Source organism: Symphalangus syndactylus, chromosome 6 (genome assembly GCF_028878055.3).
Source record: "Symphalangus syndactylus isolate Jambi chromosome 6, NHGRI_mSymSyn1-v2.1_pri, whole genome shotgun sequence".
Taxonomy (NCBI): Eukaryota; Metazoa; Chordata; class Mammalia; order Primates; family Hylobatidae; genus Symphalangus; species Symphalangus syndactylus.
The window spans coordinates 128,770,130-128,788,800 of NC_072428.2; the positions used below are offsets into that span (position 1 = coordinate 128,770,130).

Below are 18,671 nucleotides of genomic sequence, written 5' to 3' on the forward strand. Positions count from 1 at the left end.
ATTAAATTGACCTACCTCTCAAACTCTAAAATCTTTCTCCCCGTAAAAGTCTCCATTCCTAAAAGGTTGTGTTTCCATTCTGAAGACTGCTTGTCTGATTAACTGCATAAAATCAATGTGGAATGCATAGGGGAAGGGTGGACTGTGGGGATTTAGAGAGCTTCCAGGTCTCTCTATTCTACAGTCCCCACATATCCTTACCAGGTGTCCCCTGCCCCCAACTCTGTCAGCCACAGGACAAATACAGGGAGACAGCATTGCAAAACCAACCCTTTCCTCATTTGCTTTTTTTTTTTCAGATGGAGTCTTGCTCTGTTGCCCAGGCTGGAGTGCAATGGTGTGATCTCGGCTTGCTGCAACCTCCACCTCCTGGATTCAAGCAATTCTCGTGCCTTGGCCTCCCGAGTAGCTGGGATTACAGGCATGTGCCACCATGCCCAGCTAATTTTTGTATTTTTAGTAGAGACGGGGTTTCACCATGTTGGCCAGGCTGGTCTCGAACTCCTGACCTCAAGTGATCCTCCCGCCTCAGCCTCCCGAAGTGTTGAGATTACAGTCGTGAGCCACCATGCCCAGCCTCTCATTTGCCTTTAAGACAGCATCTTGCTGTGTTGCCCAGGCTGGAGTACAATGGTGTGATTGTAGCTCATGCAGCCTTGACCTCCTTGGCCCAAGCCATCCTCCTGCCTCAGCCTCCCAAGTAGCTAGGATTAAACGTGTGCCAACACACTTGGCTAATTATTTTTTCTTTTTCTTTTTTTTTGGAGATGGAGTCTCACTCTGTCACCCAGGCTGGAGTGCAGTGGCGCAATCTCGGCTCACTGCAACCTCCGCCTCCCAGGCTCAAGCAATTCTCCTGCCTCAGCCTCCCCAGTAGGTGAGATTCCAGGCACCTGCCACCACACCTGGCTAATTTTTGTATTTTTAGTGGAGACCAAGTTTCACCACGTCAGCCAGGCTGGTCTGGAACTCCTGACCTCAGGTGATCCACCCGCCTCAGCCTCCTAGAGCACTGGGATTACAGGCATGAGCCACCGTGCCTGGCCTATTTGTTTTGAATTTTCAAGTGCAGCTCTGAGTAGAGCTAGGTGTAGACTCCTCCAGCCATGAAAACAGTCACTGAGGCCACCTGGATGGCCAGCGACTGCAACATCTCTGTCTGTCAACTCACTTCCAGGTGCCGTTTCTGAACATGGGTTGGACACTCCAAGAAGAGCCAAAGATGTTCAAGGACTTGGAGAAGCAGTCATTGTAGATCAAACCCGTGTAGATGGAGAAGATGCCCATAAGTAGGATCAGATAGCGCCCGTGGAAGAAGGTGTTCCAAATCTGGCCTCAGAGAGACAGAGAGGATGATTGTCAGTGGGCTCTGAAGAAGACCCCGGAGGGAAGTGTTCTACAGGATATCTCCAGCATCACTGGTGCAGGCACCCTTGTGGGGGCCACATGACCACGGCAGACATCAATCATCCAGACAGGAAGAGCACACGCATCAAGGTTTTAGGAACATATAGGTGCACCAAAAAGTCCTAGGCTGGTATTTGTTATCGTGAAACGAAAACCATATAGGCAAAAATTAGCCAAGCGTGGTGATGCATGCCTGTAATCCCAGCTACTTGGGAGGCTGAGGCAGGAGAATCACTTGAACCCGGGAGGTGGAGGCTGCAGTGAGCCAAGATTGCACCACTGCACTCCAGCCAGGATGACAGCGCAAGACTCTGTCTCAAAAAAAAAAAAAAAAAAAAAGGCCAGGTGTGGTGGCTCACACCTGTAATCCCAACACTTTGGGAGGCCAAGGTGGGCAGATCACCTGAGGTCAGGAGTTCAAGACCAGCCTGACCAACGTAGTGAGACCCCATCTGTATTAAAAATTAGCCAGATGTGGTATGCACGTTAGCCCCAGTTACTCAGGAGGCTGAGGCAGGAGAATCACTTGAACCCAGGAGGCAGAGGTTGCAGTGAGCTGAGATTGCCCCACTGCACTCCAGCCTGGGTGACAGAGCAAGACTCTGTCTCAAAAAAAAAAAAAATATATATATATATATAAAATATTATATATATAATATATATTATATAATATATATATGCATAATATGTAATATATATTATATAATATATATATGCATAATATATAATATATAATATTATATATACATATGCATGCCTCAGATTCTTCCATTGCACCTGCATTAGAAAATAAACTGAAGTGCAAGCAAGGCCTCATCTGCTTAGGAAGGGGCTTGAAAGCAGGTGGCTGTTGTCTCAGGTGCTTCCAGGAAATAAGCACAGAACTGGCCTCCCATGGCCACTACATTTATGACAAGTCAAAGATATACTCATTTTGCGTCTTGTCATTGTAAAGTTGAGTCCCTGTCTGACTATGTCTGCTAAGAAGAATAAAGTGCTTTCTCATAATACTGAATAATGTGTATCAATCATTCCAAGAAGTGCTGATGTGTAACTCTGATACTCAAAATGTTTACCACACAAAATTACATCTTTAAGCTTGGCGTGGAAAACTATGTTGGTCACAGGTTGATTCTGCCTAGTAACCTTGACATCACTGACCTAGCTGTAATTAATTCAACCTGTAATAAAACATTGCAGATATCCTTTTTTTTTTTTTTTTTTTAAGATGGAGTCCCTCTCTGTCACCCAGGCTAGAGTAAAGTGGTGTGATCTCGGCTCACTGCAACTTCCACCTCCCGGGTTCAAGCAATTATCCAGCCTCAGCATCCCGAGTAGCTGGGACTGCAGGTGCCCACCACCATGCCTGGCTAATTTTTGTATTTTTAGTAGAGACGGGGTTTCACCATGTTGGCCACGTTGGCCTCGAACCCCTGATCTCAAATGACCCACCCACCACGGCCTCCCAAAGTGGTGGGATTACAGGTGTGAACCACTGCACCTGGCCAGCCGATAAACTTGGAACCAATGCACCCTCTTGAGTTGTCTCAGCCTTCACAGCACTCTGCGAAGGTGGAGAAACTTAAGAGTGGGGAAACGATGTTCAGGGTTTCTCAGTGTTCAGAAGAACACGGGTCCCAGGCTGCTTCTGCCATGAACAAATACTCATGATATTTTAAGTAGAAACACTACAAATAGTATGATTACTTGATGCCAATTTTTGAAAAATTGGTGGATAAGCACAAACAAAGTGGAAAGATATCCAAAAGCATTCATGGTGATTTTTCTCTAGGTCATTAGATGGTTGCATTTTTCTAATTTTTACAATGATTATGTATTGCTTTCATAATCAGGGAAAAAAATTAAAGTTAGAAAAATATATATAATGAAAAAGAAAAATCGATGCCTTATCAAGTCATGAACAAAAACCCAAAAATGTTGAAAGGAATGGCACCAAACCACCCAAAGGAATTACCTTTGGCCAGAAGTTTTAGGTTAATTTTGGCTCTTTTTTACTTTCCTTCTCTCCCTTATTTTTCATAAAAACGTGTTATTTCTATGGTGAAAACCACATACAGATTTTCATATTCTGAAAATGAATGGGGGCAAGACGGTCAATGGACACTCACCTCATTGTCTGTCTTCTGGGAGAGCAAGCGTCTCTCATTCAGAATCATCCAAAGCGCGGCCAGGAGCATCACGGTTCCGTGACCACAGTCTCCAAACATCACAGCGAACAGGAAGGGGAAAGTGATGATGGTGTAGGGGGCTGTGGAGGGGAGACACACAACGCCTGAGGCCTCAGCACAGCCTCGGGGCCCCCACCTCAGATTCCCTGCCACAGCTCCACGATTGGCATGTGGGTTTCCTCAAGTCTTTCTGGATGTCTCTTCTCGCCATCCCTACCCTGACACATGCTTAGCTGCCACATAAATGAGTGCATCTGTTTCTAGGCATTCTTTTGTTCAATGTTTTTTGAAAGAGGGTCTCGCTCTGTTACCCAGGCTGGAGTGCAGTGGCACAATCATGGCTCACTGCAACCTCCACCTCCTGGGCTCAAGTGATCCTCCCACCTCAGCCTCTTGAGTAGCTGGTACTACAGATGTGTGCCACCATGCCTAACTAATTTTTAAAATTTTCTATAGAGATGAGGTCTCGCTATATTGCCCAGGCTGGTCTCGAACTTCTGGTTTCAAGCAATCCTCCCACCTCGGCCTCCCAAAGTGTTGGGATTATGGGCATGAGCCACTGTGCCCAGCCTATGAGTAGGCATTCTTATTCCTCACTTTACAGATGTGCTGAGGCTTAGAGAAGCTAAATGACTCGTCAAAAATCACAAAGTCAAAAAAAAAAAATAGAAAAAAATCACAAAGTTTGATGGAACACAAGATCAGCTTTCCCTCTCTAGCTGCTTTCTATACTGTTCTCCACACCCATCTTTTGTCTGTTTCTCCACCATTCACATGCACCACACACCACCAGCAGTTTGCTCACAGGGACCCTCAATCCAGGAGGCCCCTGCATTACAGGCCACAAATTCGACTGGGCCTCAGGCTGGAGAAGAACAATCACCATGCATTGCTTGGATAAAGGGTATCTGGTCTATCCTTTCATTTTATTTTATTTTATCTATTTTTTGAGACAGGATCTTGCTCTGTCACCAAGGCTGGAGTGCAGTGGCGCAGTCTGAGCTCACTGCAATCTCTGCCTCCTGGATTCAAGCGATTCTCCTGCCTCAGCCTCCTGAGTAGCTGGGATTATAGGTGCCTGCCACCATGCCCTGCTAATTTTTGTATTTTTAGTAGAAACAGCGTTTTGCCATGTTGGTCAGGCTGGTCTCGAACTCCTGACCTCAAGCGATCCACCTCCTTCGCCTCCCAAAGTGCTGGGATTACAGGCATGAGCCACCGAACCCAGCCTACACCTTTATTTTATTAACCAAGCTAGCAAGATTCCACAGCTTAGGACACCAAGAATCGAGTCTTCTAAGTTCTGTGTACTGGTGTCTTTCCCACACAATAACTAAAGGATTTGAGAAGATGCCAAGATATGGCCCTCATTGTATTGGTGAAGGAAATGAACACCGACTTCACTGCCTGATGAGGTTGCAGTTTAAGGGTACACAGGTGAAGATAAAGAACAACTCTTTCACCAATCGGCATTTATAGACGACACCACGGGGTATTAGGAAACCAAGAACGATTTTAGGAATCCCACTTGCCCCCACTATCCTACTTCTTCCTCTGATTCCCACAGCTACTACCCTAGCCCCAAGCCTCACAGTTTTAACAAGTTCACCTCCTCGGTCACCTCAGGGGTCCATCTTACCCAGTTTTCACTTTCAAGCTGCCCAGTTGTGCAGTTCATCGGATATTTACCTGGGTTTATCTCCCGGTAGCTGCCGACACCATAGGCATCGACAATATTCTGGAAGCCAGCTGTGAATTTATTGGTCCTGTTAAATGTGGGAGGGGCTGTTTTAGATTGCACTGTGGTCATGATGGGGGCCATGGAGGAGCCACTTAGTTCCTGGGGAAAAAAAAAAAAGTGACAAAGATGTAAGGAGAAGAGTCTTGGGCTGGGTGTCAGCACAAGGGTCACAGTCCCAGCTCCTGCCATCCCTCACTGAGCAAACTTGGGGCAATCTCTTGATCTCTCTGAGACTCACGACCTCATGTGTAAAGAGTTAATACCTTCCCAATACTTATCCAATTCATCTCACGGGAAGGCTGTCAAGAGAACTGAGTCCCTCTGGAGTCTCTGACAATCTCCCGTCTCCCACTGCTGTAAATGTGAATGTTATGACTCCCGGCCCTCTGTACTTCCCTCCTCTCTGCTTTCTCAATTCATCCCCCTCTTCCAAATGGCCCTGACCCTTCTCCAATTTTTTCCTAATTGCCTACTTAGACTTTCAAACTCCAATGTGTCACCAACAGCACAAAATCCAGGAGCCTAATCCTGAATTCATCAACTTGCTGCAAAGCCAGGTCCCCACCACAAACTCCCTGCCCCTTCAGCAGAGCCTCCATTCTCCCAGATTCCTAAAATCTTGGAATCATGGATTTGTCCCTTCTCTGGTTTCAGTCAGTTGATCACCCACCAAAGCTTGCTAATTCTCCCTTCGGAATCCTTCCTCCGATTCCCACAGCTATCACCCTAGCTCCAAGCCTCAGCATCTCTGCCAGCCTCTCCCCTCTCCGTTAATCTAACACCCAGATTGCTCAAGCACTCTTTTAATAAAACAAACAAAAAGCACTATTTTACTCATGTTACTCTCCTGCTTTAAAATCTTCAAAGGCTGCCTATCGCCTAAAGAATGAAATCAAAACTCTTTAGCCTTGTGATCAAGACTACTTAATAATATGCCTTAATCCTCCATTCACACCTTCACCCCTCCCCACACTTCCCCATGGAAACTGGCCATGTCTACACTAGCCACCTCTCTTCTCCACTTGCTCAAGTCTTTTTTCTTTTTCTTTTTTTTCTTCCTGAGACAGGAAGTCTCAGGTTGGAGTGCAGTAACATGATCATAGCTCACTACAGCCTCAAACTTCTGGGCTCAAGTGATCCTCCCACCTCAGCCTCCTGAGTAGCTGGGACTACAGCCATACAATGCTATGCTGCACAGGCTGGTCTTGAACTCCTAGGCTCAAATGATCCTCCCACCTCAGCCTCCCAAAGTGCTGGTATTACAGGCGTGAGCCACTGCATCCATTCTACCTACTCGAGTCTTAACAATTCCAGTGCTCCCTGTCCAGGAACCATACAGCCACCGCACACCCAACAGCACTTGCCACCTGCACACCCAGTGGGATCTGACACCAGCTGGACGAGTGCTCACAGTCCCAGCTTCAGTCCTCCTCTGCCTTCAGGAGGCCCCACCTCCCTTCACCTGCTCCCCGGCCAGCCTCCCACCGATCCGCGCATGCATCACTTCCTCCAGGACGCACCCCCGCCCTGCTCAGCCTGGTTGAAATGCTTTTTAAGTGCCCCATTCAGGTGGTTTTTGGACCATGATGTGGGGACATCGAGTGTATGAGGAATAGTTTCTGTATTCAAACCCTGCCTCCTGGCTATAGGACCGTGATCAGGTTACTTCTACTTTCTGTGCCTCCATTTCTTTATCTGTACGAAGGGGATAAAGAAAGCTCCCACCTCCTAATCGATTCCTACTGCAAGGCCTTTACCTTCAGATCCCTCCGCCTGAAAACCCTTCCTCCAGCCCCCAATCTTCCCATGCTATCAATGCCGCCTGCTCAGAGAGGGTTTCTTCAGATACCACGAGATCTGCCGTCACCAGATATGCCACCCAGCTAGTTCCCCATCGGCCGAACCAGCTGCATGCCACCACTCCTCAACCTAACGGTTTCACTCCTCCTACCCCGTGAAATTATTCAAACAAGCTAATCACATCCTTCTGCAAGAACCAAAGGTCACCTCACCCTCGTTCACTGCAGAGCCTGCCTCCCACCGGCCATGCTGGTTCACTTTGCTCCCAAACTCAGTTCCCGAGGGCAAGCCCTGTGTGGCCCGCATGGCGTGCGGTGTCCTTCTCCTCCCCTGGGCTCTGAGGACGAGTGACTAAAAACAGCTGTCAAGCCCGTCTGTCCAGTGTCGGGGTAATGTGTTCAGCCATCTTGTACTATTTAGGGCAGGAGGGGGTCCCTCCTTCAATGGGGTGAATAACGTGATCAGAACAAGGCCCCACTCTCCATCGTGCCCCTCGCCGTCCCCTGCTTGGTTTCCTGCCCACCACTCATCACTGCCTGAAATCTCATTAGTCACGGACATGCCTCCGTGTCCCTTTCTAGAATGTCTACCAAAGCAGGGTCTTGGCCTGCCAGTGTGTAAGCCCTAGATCCGTTCCTAGTACACAGGGAGTGTCTAAGGAATGAATGGAGGGAGCGGTGAGAACTCAGCAAGAACAGAGTGCTTAGCGCACCGCGGGCACACCGCAAGCGATCTACATATTTTGGCTCTTATTATAGGTGCTTGGTTATTCGTCTTTCTAGCTAGACTGCAACCTCCATGAGGTAACAGGTGGTATCTACAGTCTAGCAGAGTGGAGCTGGGCATGGTGGTGTGTGCCTGTAGTCCTAGCCACTTGGGAGGCTGAGACGGGAGGATCACCTGGGCCCAGGAGTTTGAGGCTGTAGGGCAGTATGCCCATGCCTGTGAACAGCCCTGCACTCCAGCCTGGGTGTCATAGCGAGATCCCCATCTTTAATAATAAAAAAAAAAGACAAAATCCCTCCAAAACAATAGTCTAGCTGAGAGACTGGCACATTAATGCTCAGTATGGCCGGGTGTGATGGCTCACACTTGTAATCTCAGCACTTTGGGAGGTCAAGGCAGGCAAATCACCTGAGGCCAGGAGTTTAAGACCAGCCCAGCCAACGTGGTGAAACCCCGTCTCTACTAAAAATACAAAACTTTGCTGGATGTGGCAGGGCGCACCTGTAATCCCGGCTACTCAGGAGGCTGAGGCAAGAGAATCACTTGAACCCAGGAGGCAGAGGTTGCAGTGAGCTGAGATTGTGCCACTGTACAACAGCCTGGGCTACAGAGTGAGACTCTATTTAAAAAAAAAAAGCTCAGTACATACTCACAAAAGGTCAAAAAATGGTAAACAACTGTCAAACACTGAAAAAAACGACGGAATTTCTTTTATGTCCTCGAGTGGAGTTGAGAACTGAAGACACAAAGATGAAGGAAGCAATCCTACCACCAAGTCACTTGAGTTCATGTCGCCCATGAGGCCGACACCCTCTGAGAGCCCAGCAGAGGGGCTGACTCATCGGACCCCTCCTGGCTCCACTTGCCACGCACCATGCCTTGCTCCAGTGCCCTCTTGATACGTGTGGCATCTGCCACCGGGAACCAGATCTCGGCGATGACACACTGCTGGGTGACGTCGATGTTGCACATGTTCAGGATGTGGTAGACAGCCTTCATCTTCTGCACCTTGATGAGCCACGAGTGCCAGTTGGCAGCGGCTTCCTGCAGCAGGCGCTGGCGGTGAGACTCTGTTTGTGTTATGACCTATACAAAAAACAACACACAGGAAAACAGAGAACCTTCACAGAGCTGTTTGGCAATGTGCCAAAAATAGAGGGCCACAGGCCACAGCAGCTTCCTCTGCTCTGAGCAGACTCCTTTGACCTGTGGCTGTCACCTGGCCTTGAACTCTCCTGAGCAGTTTATCTACCCAGCTAGAGGCTAAAACCCTTAGGCAGAGATTGTATCTTCCTTTTCTTCTAAATTCCGCATTGTCCTATTGTTATGGGTTGAATTGTCCGCATAAAAGAGTCCTAAACTCTGATACCTGTGAATATGGCCTTTTTGGAAAGAGGGTCTTTGCAGATGGAATCAGGTTAAGAGGTCACACTGGATTCGAATGGGCCCTAATCCCATATGACCATGGTCCTGATAAGAAATGTAAACACAGAGGCACACAGGGAAGAATACCACGTGACAATGGAGGCAGCGACCCAAGGAGGCACCTGCAAGCCAAGGAGTCCGGAGGATGGCCCGCAGCACCAGAGCTGGGGAGAGGCAAAGAGGGGGCCCCCTTCAGGTCTTCCGAGGGAGCACGGCCCTGCTGATGCCTTGATTTCAGACCTCTGGCCTCCAGAACCGCGACAGAATACATCTCTATTGTCTTAAGCCACCCAGTTTGCAGTAATTTGTTACAGCAACCCTAAGAGATTACTACGTCTACCACAACCCTTTATATACATAATCCCTTCAATAAATGACAAGTGAATGAATGAAGGAATGAATGGACAATTGGGCCCAGAATTTATTTAATGGTAATCATTTTTATGTTTTGATGATACAACAAACAGGGTAATCTTTTTCAGTACACATGGCCCCTGTAAGAGACACACTGTAAGACACACATGGTGGCTCTAAGATTAATGAGAGCCATGAGGCCCACCAAAGCATCTCGCAAGCCCAATACTACCTGTCACTTAGCAATATAACGCCACCTGGCCTGGGGATTTCCAGGAGACAAGAGCACCTCAGCACAGAGGTGACTTTCAGAAACCTCAAAGAGCACAGCCCAAATTAAATGCCTGAGCATCAGACGGTATCTAAGATTCATCTTCGGCAGGGACTGAACCAAAGGAGAAAGCTGCCCATGCAGAAGCTGCTCAGCTGGGATCACCTGAAGCCCTCGACACAGCAGCAACCCGTCATACTAAATGTAAGCACATGCCTAGCAGAATTTCTTTTCCATTCTCCTCATGACGTTTTCATAAAATCAGGCATGGAGTATTGGGCGGGAAAGGACTTCAATGGCTTCAGGGGAAACAGTGTTCCTGACAAGTGACAAAGAAGGAATGGAGACGATTAAAAAATTAAACACAGGCCGGGCACAGTGGCTCATGCCTGTAATCCCAGCACTTTGGGAGGATGAGGCGGGTGGATCACCTGAGGTCGGGAGTTCAAGACCAGCCTGACGAACATGGAGAAACCCCATCTCTACTAAAAATACAAAATTAGCCAGGCATGGTGGCGCATGCCTGTAATCCCGGCTACTCGGAAGGCTGAGGCAGGAGAATCACTTGAACCTGGGAGGCGGAGGTTGCAGTGAGCCGAGATCGCGCCACTGCACTCCAGCCTGGGCAACAAGAGCAAAACTTCGTCTCAAAAAAAAAAAAAAAAAATTAAACACAGGTTTTCTGGAAAAGTAGTCTGCTAGCCTAAGGGTTTTGAAAGACGCACATATCTAATTTCTTAACATACTTGTCCAGAATCTAAAACTTGAGTTGACTTCTACCATAGCCATATGCAGCTACTAAATTTTATTTATTTTATTTCCTTTTATTTTATTTTGAGATGGAGTCTCGCTTTGTTGCCCAGGCTGGAGTGCAGTGGCGCGATCTCGGCTCACTGAAACCTTTGCCTCTCAGGTTCAAACGATTCTCCTGCCTCAGCCTCCTGAGTAGCTGAGACTGGACTACAGGTGACTGCCACCACACCTGACTAATTTTTGTATTTTTAGTAGAGATGGGGTTTCACCAGTTTGGTCAGGCTGGTCTTGAACTCCTGACCTCAAGTGATCCACCCACCTCAGCTTCCCAAAGTGCTGGGATTATAGGCATGAGCCACTGCACCCAGCCCTAAAATTTAAATTGAATTAAAATTAAAAATAAAAACTAAATGACTTAGTGGCACTAGCCATGTTTCAAGGGCTCAATAGCCACATGTGGCTCGTGACTGCAGCGTGGGACAGCACAGGCCACATGAACCTTCCATCATAACTGAAAGTTCTGTTGAACTCTAGCACTGAGAGTCTGCCAGCTGAGGGAGGCCCAGCTGTTTTCAGTGATTACTTTCAAAGCTGCTGTGATTGAAGAAGGCGTTCTGATCGTAAGTGTGTTGAGTGTCAACCTGGATGGTGACAGACTTTATAAAGAAAATGAGTTTGGGATGAATGAATCTTCACATGGTGAAACTAGACCCACTGTTTTTACAGAATTAATCCATCAGCTTAAACAACTGGGTAATTCAGTGGGAAAATAATCAGTCAAACTGGTTGTTCAACTTAATTGGCTGAGTGGTTGTATCATAGATTCCGTCTAGGCCGAGGCTGGCAATAAAGGGTGCCTTTTATCAGATTGGGGTGGCCACCTGAAGGCTGACTAGGGCTGTGGTCAAATCTGAGCCTGGGCAAAGCATTCTTAAGACACAGCATCGTTCCCTCTAGCTTATTGAACAGTTTCCCAATTGTGAAATCTTCCACAGCCACAACCAGAAAGGCATAGCCAGCATTCCAGCCAGCCTCCCAGTGAGGGCCCTGGCGGGCAGGGCTTGTATGAAAATAGGAGAGGCAGCCCTCCTGCAGCCGCCATCAGACCATGGGCCCAGACCCCTCACTCACGGTGATTAAATCTTCCAGCCTCACATTGACGCTCTCCAACATCTCTCTGCGCTCCACCGCAGGCTCTGGGCAAGGGTAGACAGTGGCTCGAAACCTGTGTTTAATATATTCCAAGGGACACAGGTGAGTTCTTGCTGCAAAGCATTCTGCACCCCCTTTTCTGCTAAGACATTGTTTGCTGGCTTTAGATGTCCAGCCTATCCTAGAATAACTGTGTCTTTGGCCCCTGGAAAAGGAGTCCCAGTCATAAGGGTTCCCAGTACGTCACTTGTGCTGTGAATTGAGGCTGCAGTTCTGTTATATGAATGAGCTTCATTCAAACCATAAAACCTGTGAGTTGTTAGGTAAATAAGACTGCAGGCTGGGCTTGCCCCTTCCTAAGAATCTATTAATGTATTAATATCCTCTGCACTGAGTCATTTCTGCTTCTGTGGAGCTACATGTAACACGATTCTGTAAAAATCCAAAACAAGTTAGCCATGCAGTTGGATTACTCTTGAGCAGCTGATGAAAAGTCTCAGATGGAACAGACTGAAATGGGGAATGTGTCCACTTTTAGTTACCCTCACATTTTGCATATTCAAGTTCTCCCTATTCATATTCTCACAACTATTAAAAATCAGTTGGGGCTGACTTTTATGTGAGAAAGTTATTCTAAAGCCTTACCAACCTCTAGAAGCCACAGTCGTGTGCATTTGGCATTACACATCTCTTTACCTAATCCTGGCCCAAATCACTGAAGAAAGCCATTCACTCCCTCTTACCCATCACAGATCTTCTTGATTTTCTGCCTGAGCTGCTCTCCTTGGTAAAATATGATGAATATGTTCTTCTGAATTTCTTCTTTCTGGAAAATCAGAATACGTTAAAAAAAAGGGGGAGGGTCTTTCTGGTTAAAACATAATAGAGAGAAATGTAAAGTCCTGTTTTTAGGCTTACACAGTTCATAAATTTAAAACTGGGAAACTGTAACTTTCCTAGTTCATCTAAGTTCATAGCTCACAGTTGAGAGCAAGGCCATCCAGGACCTCACAGAGGCTGATGCAGCCTTAAGGTGACAGGCTCCCTGTTCCCGATGCTGGTTGGACCACAGCCAGACCTTATATTCAGCTCTAAGCCCCACAATTAAGAGATATGATAATAAACAAGAAAACATTCAGAAGAGAATATTGCAAGGCTTAAAACAAAGACAGCTGGCTGATAAACTGGCTCACCAGAGTTAATTAACACACAACACTGACATTTTGGGGATGAGTAGGTGTTTTATATTTAACAAAGGTAAAGCCATGCCCAATTTTTGACTCATACATACAGTTGCTCAGATTTTTTGACTCACACAGTTGCTTGTCTGCCATAAGACTGCTGCTTAAATCGCACTTGTCAAGTCCAAGTTGGACAATTCACAAGAAAGGAAGATGTGTTCTACAAGCAGACATGCAAATGTTTAACTCTTACTGTAAGCAAAGAAATATGAGCTGAAACAATGCATTCTTCCATTCTTATTTAGTTTGAGGGGGTAAAGGTAAAATTACAAAACCCAGACCGGGTGCAGTAGCTCACACCTGTAATCCCAGCACTTTGGGAGGCTAAGGCGGGTGGATTGCTTGAGCCCAGGGGTTCAAGACCACCCTGGGCAATATGGTAAAACCCCATCTCTACAAAAAATACAAGAATTAGCTGAGTGTGGTGGTGCTCACCTGTGGTCCGAACTACCAGGGAGGCTGAGGTGGGAGGATTGTTTGAGCCCAGGAAGTCGAGGCTGCAGTGAGCCATGATCATACTACTGTACTCCAGCCTGGGTGACAGAGTGAGACCCTGTCTCAAAAAAACCCCCCAAAAACAAAAACAAAACCTATTGTTGGAAAAGTTATGACAAATCCAATAGACTCATCACATACTACTCAAGGCACTGGAATCAGAAAAGTCACTGAAAGGCCATTTGTTGGGATCCATCGGGTGTCATTAAAATGCCCACATCCTTTAAGCCAGCAATCCTATTTTCCTTGAACTTGTTTATTATGAAAGTAATTCAAAAGCAAATAAAAATCCACGTGCATAAAGATGCTCATCATGGTGTCCACATTCTGGAGAAAAATTAGAAATAAAGTGTCCAAAATAGATAGTTAATGTCACATCAATTCAGTGGACACATTAGGCGTCCCTTAAAACACTATCAAAATGAATCCTGTCTTTGGCATTTCCTTACGGGAGCAGGTGGCAGTGTTTTAGGATTTTCAGAGCTGCTGAAAATCCTATTATTTCCAAAAGGTTACATTATTTCCAAAAGGTTTCTCTACCCGTGGAGTCTACCTTGGTCCTTTTCTGAGTCTCTTAAGTTTTCTTTTCTCCTGATCCACCAGAATCAGGAGTCTGCTCTAATCTCATGACTTCCCTTTGGTGACCTTCGGCGTCCATGCTCATCTTTTTCCAGATGCTTTTACTTTCTCTCCCGCCATGACTGTCACATGTCAAAACAGGATTATAAAAAGTGATGATTTAATGTCAAATTTAAAAATAATCTTTACAAAGGATGCACAGTAATATAGGGAGGGATCTTGTATTAGGTAAAACAAAGAAAAGAAAAAAATTATTTCCATGTATACTACAATCATATAAAATTATACCTGTCTACGGCTATAGAGAAAAATAGTACAAAAGGCAAAATACAAATGAAGACATATAGAGTGACGGGGTTTCTCATTTTTTTCATAATCTTTCTTATTTTAAATTTCATTTATTTTAAAGTTGTTTTTCATCAAAATGAATTTTGTTGTTTTTTCATTAAAATTAATTTTTTTAGCCTCTAATCTGAAAAAGATTATAGACGCTCAGAAATAAGCCTAGCTTGTGGGAATTAAATAGTAAGTGGATTAAATACAAACTGGAAGGTGACACAGCAATATCCGACAGAATTCACAGCAACAACTGTACGGCACTAAGGGCCGAGCGCCCTCGAAGCCTTGTTGTTTGAAGTGTGGGATCTATTGGCAAATGTATCATCAGCATTCTCTGGGAGTTGTAAGAATGGCAGAATCTCAGGCCCCACTCAGACCCACTGACTCAGAATTTTTTTTTTTTTTTTTTTTTGAGGGAATCTTGCTCTGTCGCCCAGGCTAGAGTGCAGTGGCACAATCTCGGCTCACTGCAACCTCCGCCTCTTAGGTACCAGCGATTCTCCTGCCTCGGCCTCGCAAGTAGCTGGGACTACAGGTGTGCGCCACCACTCCTGGCTAATTTTTATATTTTTAGTAGAGACAGAGCTTCACCATGTTGGCCAGGACGGTCTCAAACTCCTGACCTCAGGTGATCCACCCACCTCGGCCTCCCAAAGTGCTGGGATTACAGGCATGAGCCACCATGCCCGGCCTATTTTTTTTTTTTTTTTGAGATAGGGTCTCACTCTGTTCCCCAGGCTGGAGTGCAGTGGTGTGATCATAGCTCACTGCAGCCTTGACCTCCTGGGCTCGAGTTGTCCTCCCACCTCAGCTTCCTAAGTAGCTGGGACTACCGGTGTGTGCCACCACACCTGGTTAACATTTTTTTTTTTTTTGAGATGTTTTCTTGCTATGTTGCCCAGGCTGGTCTCAATCCCCTAACCTCAAAAGATCCTCCCACGTTGGGCTCCCCAAAGCGCTAGGATTACAGGCATGAGCCACCATGCCTGGCCTGGAATTTGCATTGTAACAAGATCCCCGGGTGACCTCTATGCTCGCGTGCACATTGAAGCTTGAGAAGCTGACCTCAATCAGTTCTCAGTTATTTAAGACACAGCTGCCGCCTAGGATAGTACTAGTAAAACTAAGTTCTAGAGAAAAGTATAGCTATGTCTCTGGGAAGAATGAACCAATTATGAGGTGTTGCCAAGAATCAGTCCTTGAACTGACCTTTCAAATATATATTTTTAAAAAGGAACAAAGTAAAAGGGAAGGAAAAAAAGGAGAAAGAAAGGAAATAGATATTAGTTTCCTCAAACTAAAGACCCCCCACGTTTTGGGAGAATGAAGCGCTTCTGCTGAGGGCTACGGGAAGTCTCAGAGAAAGTTTTTGCAGCCCGAGGTTCCCACCGTGACAGGATCCTCCAGAGGGGCGTCCATCTCACTGAACTTCAAGTACACGTTTCCTCGGCAGATTCGCCACAGTAACCGCTCAAAGGAAGCCATCCTCTCCCTGTTGATCACACCGGCTATGAACCTAGGCAGCCAGAAGGGAAGACATTCCTTAGGCACAGGGATTGGGGTGCAGAGAGAAGGTCCTGTAGGACGTGAAGACGCACCATGAAAGGAAGGGCCATTCACTCTGTGAGCAGAAGCGACCCTGACACAGCTCTACCGACAGGAGTCCCAAGGCCACCCCGCATCCAGCCCCGACTTGCCCCAAGTCCCTTTGACCTTCTGTTTTCTTTGATATCTTGAAATATCCTTAATCATTCCAATACTATATCTCACTAATTGCAATTAAGAATATGATAAAACGGCCGGGCGCTGTGGCTCACACCTGTAATCCCAGCACTTTGGGAGGCCGAAGCGGGTGGATCACCTGAGGTCAGGAGTTCGAGACCAGCCTGGCCAACATGGTAAAACCCCCATCTCTACTAAAAATACAAAATTAGCCACACCTGGTGGTGTGCACCTATAGTCCCAGCTACTCAGGAGGCTGAGGTAGGAAAATCACTTGAACCTGGGAGGCGGAGGTTGCAGTGAGCCAAGATTGTGCCATTGCACTCCAGCCTGGGCAGAGAAGAGTGAAACTCTGTCTCAAAAAAAAAAAGAATATGCTAGATCATTCATCATGCATTGCATTGTAGCTAATGATAGCAAATATTCAACAGTGGTCTCTATGCATTTTTCCAAAAATATTTTAATACTAAGAGGGAAAAATACATTGATGTCTATATATATCTGTTTTTTCCATTATCCAAGCATGTAGATAACTGCTGACCCAAACTTCTCATGTTAGACAGTGACTTTCACTGGCTTATGACTTTAAATGTACATTGATCCTGTATTACCTTCTGATCAAATATTTCCAATAAATATTTTTATTTTCATTTCAAATTCAATGCCTAGTGCCTCAAATATCAGGCCCTCAAATATCTATTGAATAAGAAATCATAAATCCCAAACTCACAACTTCCAGAAATGCTTTAAAATGCATCAATTTCACTTAGGCACTGAACAAAATCCTACCATTCTGAATCGCCACATTATTTTTATGGCTATAACTCATCATATTACTGCTTCTGGGAAATAACTTGATTGCATAACTATCCCATTTCTTTTTTTTTATTAAAAAAATTTTTTTTGTAGACACAGAGTCTTGCTATGTTGCCCAGGCTGATCTCAAACTCCTGGCCTCAAGTGATCCTCCTGCCTCAGCTTCCCAAAGTGCTGGGATTACACGCATAAGCCACCACATCTGGCCCCCATTTCTAATTACATTTAAAAATGTATCCCGGGCAACACAGTGAGGCCTCATCTTTACTAAAAATTTTTTTAAAAATTAGCCTGGCATTGTGGCATGTGCCTGTGGTCCAGCTACTTGCAAGGCAGAGGTAGGAAGATCACTTGAGCCCGAGAGGTCAAGGCTGCAGTGAGCTATGATTGCACCTTTGCACTCCAGCCTGGGCAACAGAGCGAGACCCCGTATCAAAAAAAAATAAAAATAAAAATTCAGGCCAGGCGCGGTGGCTCACGCCTGTAATCCCAGCACTTTGGGAGGCCGGTGGGCGGATCACGAGGTCAGGAGATCAAGACCATCCTGCCTAACACGGTGAAACCCCGTCTCTACTAAAAACACAAAAAAATTAGCCGGGTATGGTGGCAGGCGCCTGTAGTCCCAGCTACTCGGCTGAGGCAGGAGAATGGCGTGAACCTGGGAGGCGGAGCTTGCAGTGAGCCGAGATCAAGCCACTGCACTCCAGCCTGGGCGACAGAGTGAGACTCTGTCTGAAAAAAAAAATTCAAACTCCAAATGTATTTTATTATCAAAGTAATATTTTATTTTTTTTTTTTGAGCTGGAGTCTTGCTCTGTTGCCTAGGCTAGAGTGCAGTGGCATGATCTTGGCTCACTGCAACCTCTACCTCCAGGGTTCAAGTGATTCTCCTGCCTCAACTTCCTGAGTAACTGGTATTACAGGCACGTGCGACCACAGCTGGCTAATTTTGTATTTTTAGTAGAGATTGGGGTTTCACTATGTTGGCCAGGCTGGTTTCAAACTCCTGACCTCAAGTGATCCACCCACCTCAGCCTCCCAAAGTGCTGGGATTACAGGTGTGAGCTACCACGCCCAGCCCCCAAAATAGTACTTTAAAGAGAAAGGAAAAACATATGTCCCCATAGCCTTGTTCCAGCGCCAGGGAAAAGTTGTGATAACCATCTGAACAATGATCCCCACAGCTTCCCATGGGGGAGCAATATAAACATTGCAGTCTTCAGGCTCAAGGAGGTCAGCATCGTCACTAACAAGAAGCTGACGCCACTTCCGACTCCACCAACCTAGTAAGTTACACATGGGTCTATTCCTCGGCAGAGGCTTTGCATCCATGGGAAACAGTCCCCATTCCAGTGGCTATTTGTTCACCCGTTCATTCACTCACTCAGAAATCACTTGCCAGGACCAGGGACCCATCTGCGCACAAGAGTTACACTAACCCCAACTTTCCGGTCATATATGCAGGCACCGCTTTCAACTCCAGGAGGCCAGAAGTGTCCTCAGTAAAGAAATCATCAGCTAAATTGGTTTCCGTCTGAAAGTCAAAGCACTATGATTTTCATTTAAATATATTTAGGGAAACTCAAAAGGCACCCACACCTCAAGATTTTCTCTGGTTTTAGTGAAGTTTTAATTTTCCACAAAAAGTTAACAGAAGTCAG

General features: G+C 46.1%; 1 protein-coding gene across 1 annotated transcript in view; it reads right to left on the reverse strand.

Moving 5' to 3' along the window:
* ATP6V0A4 (ATPase H+ transporting V0 subunit a4) overlaps nucleotides 1-18,671 on the reverse strand; it is a 63,668-nt gene that overhangs the window by 36,418 nt on the left and 8,579 nt on the right. The window contains exons 5-12 of the mRNA XM_055284171.2: nucleotides 18,450-18,544; nucleotides 15,862-15,988; nucleotides 12,562-12,644; nucleotides 11,798-11,891; nucleotides 8,737-8,949; nucleotides 5,286-5,436; nucleotides 3,537-3,676; nucleotides 1,172-1,329 (exon numbers count right to left, since the gene is read on the reverse strand). Of these exons, the coding sequence (XP_055140146.1) occupies nucleotides 1,172-1,329; nucleotides 3,537-3,676; nucleotides 5,286-5,436; nucleotides 8,737-8,949; nucleotides 11,798-11,891; nucleotides 12,562-12,644; nucleotides 15,862-15,988; nucleotides 18,450-18,544 (1,061 nt within the window). The remainder of the gene's footprint in view (nucleotides 1-1,171; nucleotides 1,330-3,536; nucleotides 3,677-5,285; nucleotides 5,437-8,736; nucleotides 8,950-11,797; nucleotides 11,892-12,561; nucleotides 12,645-15,861; nucleotides 15,989-18,449; nucleotides 18,545-18,671) is intronic.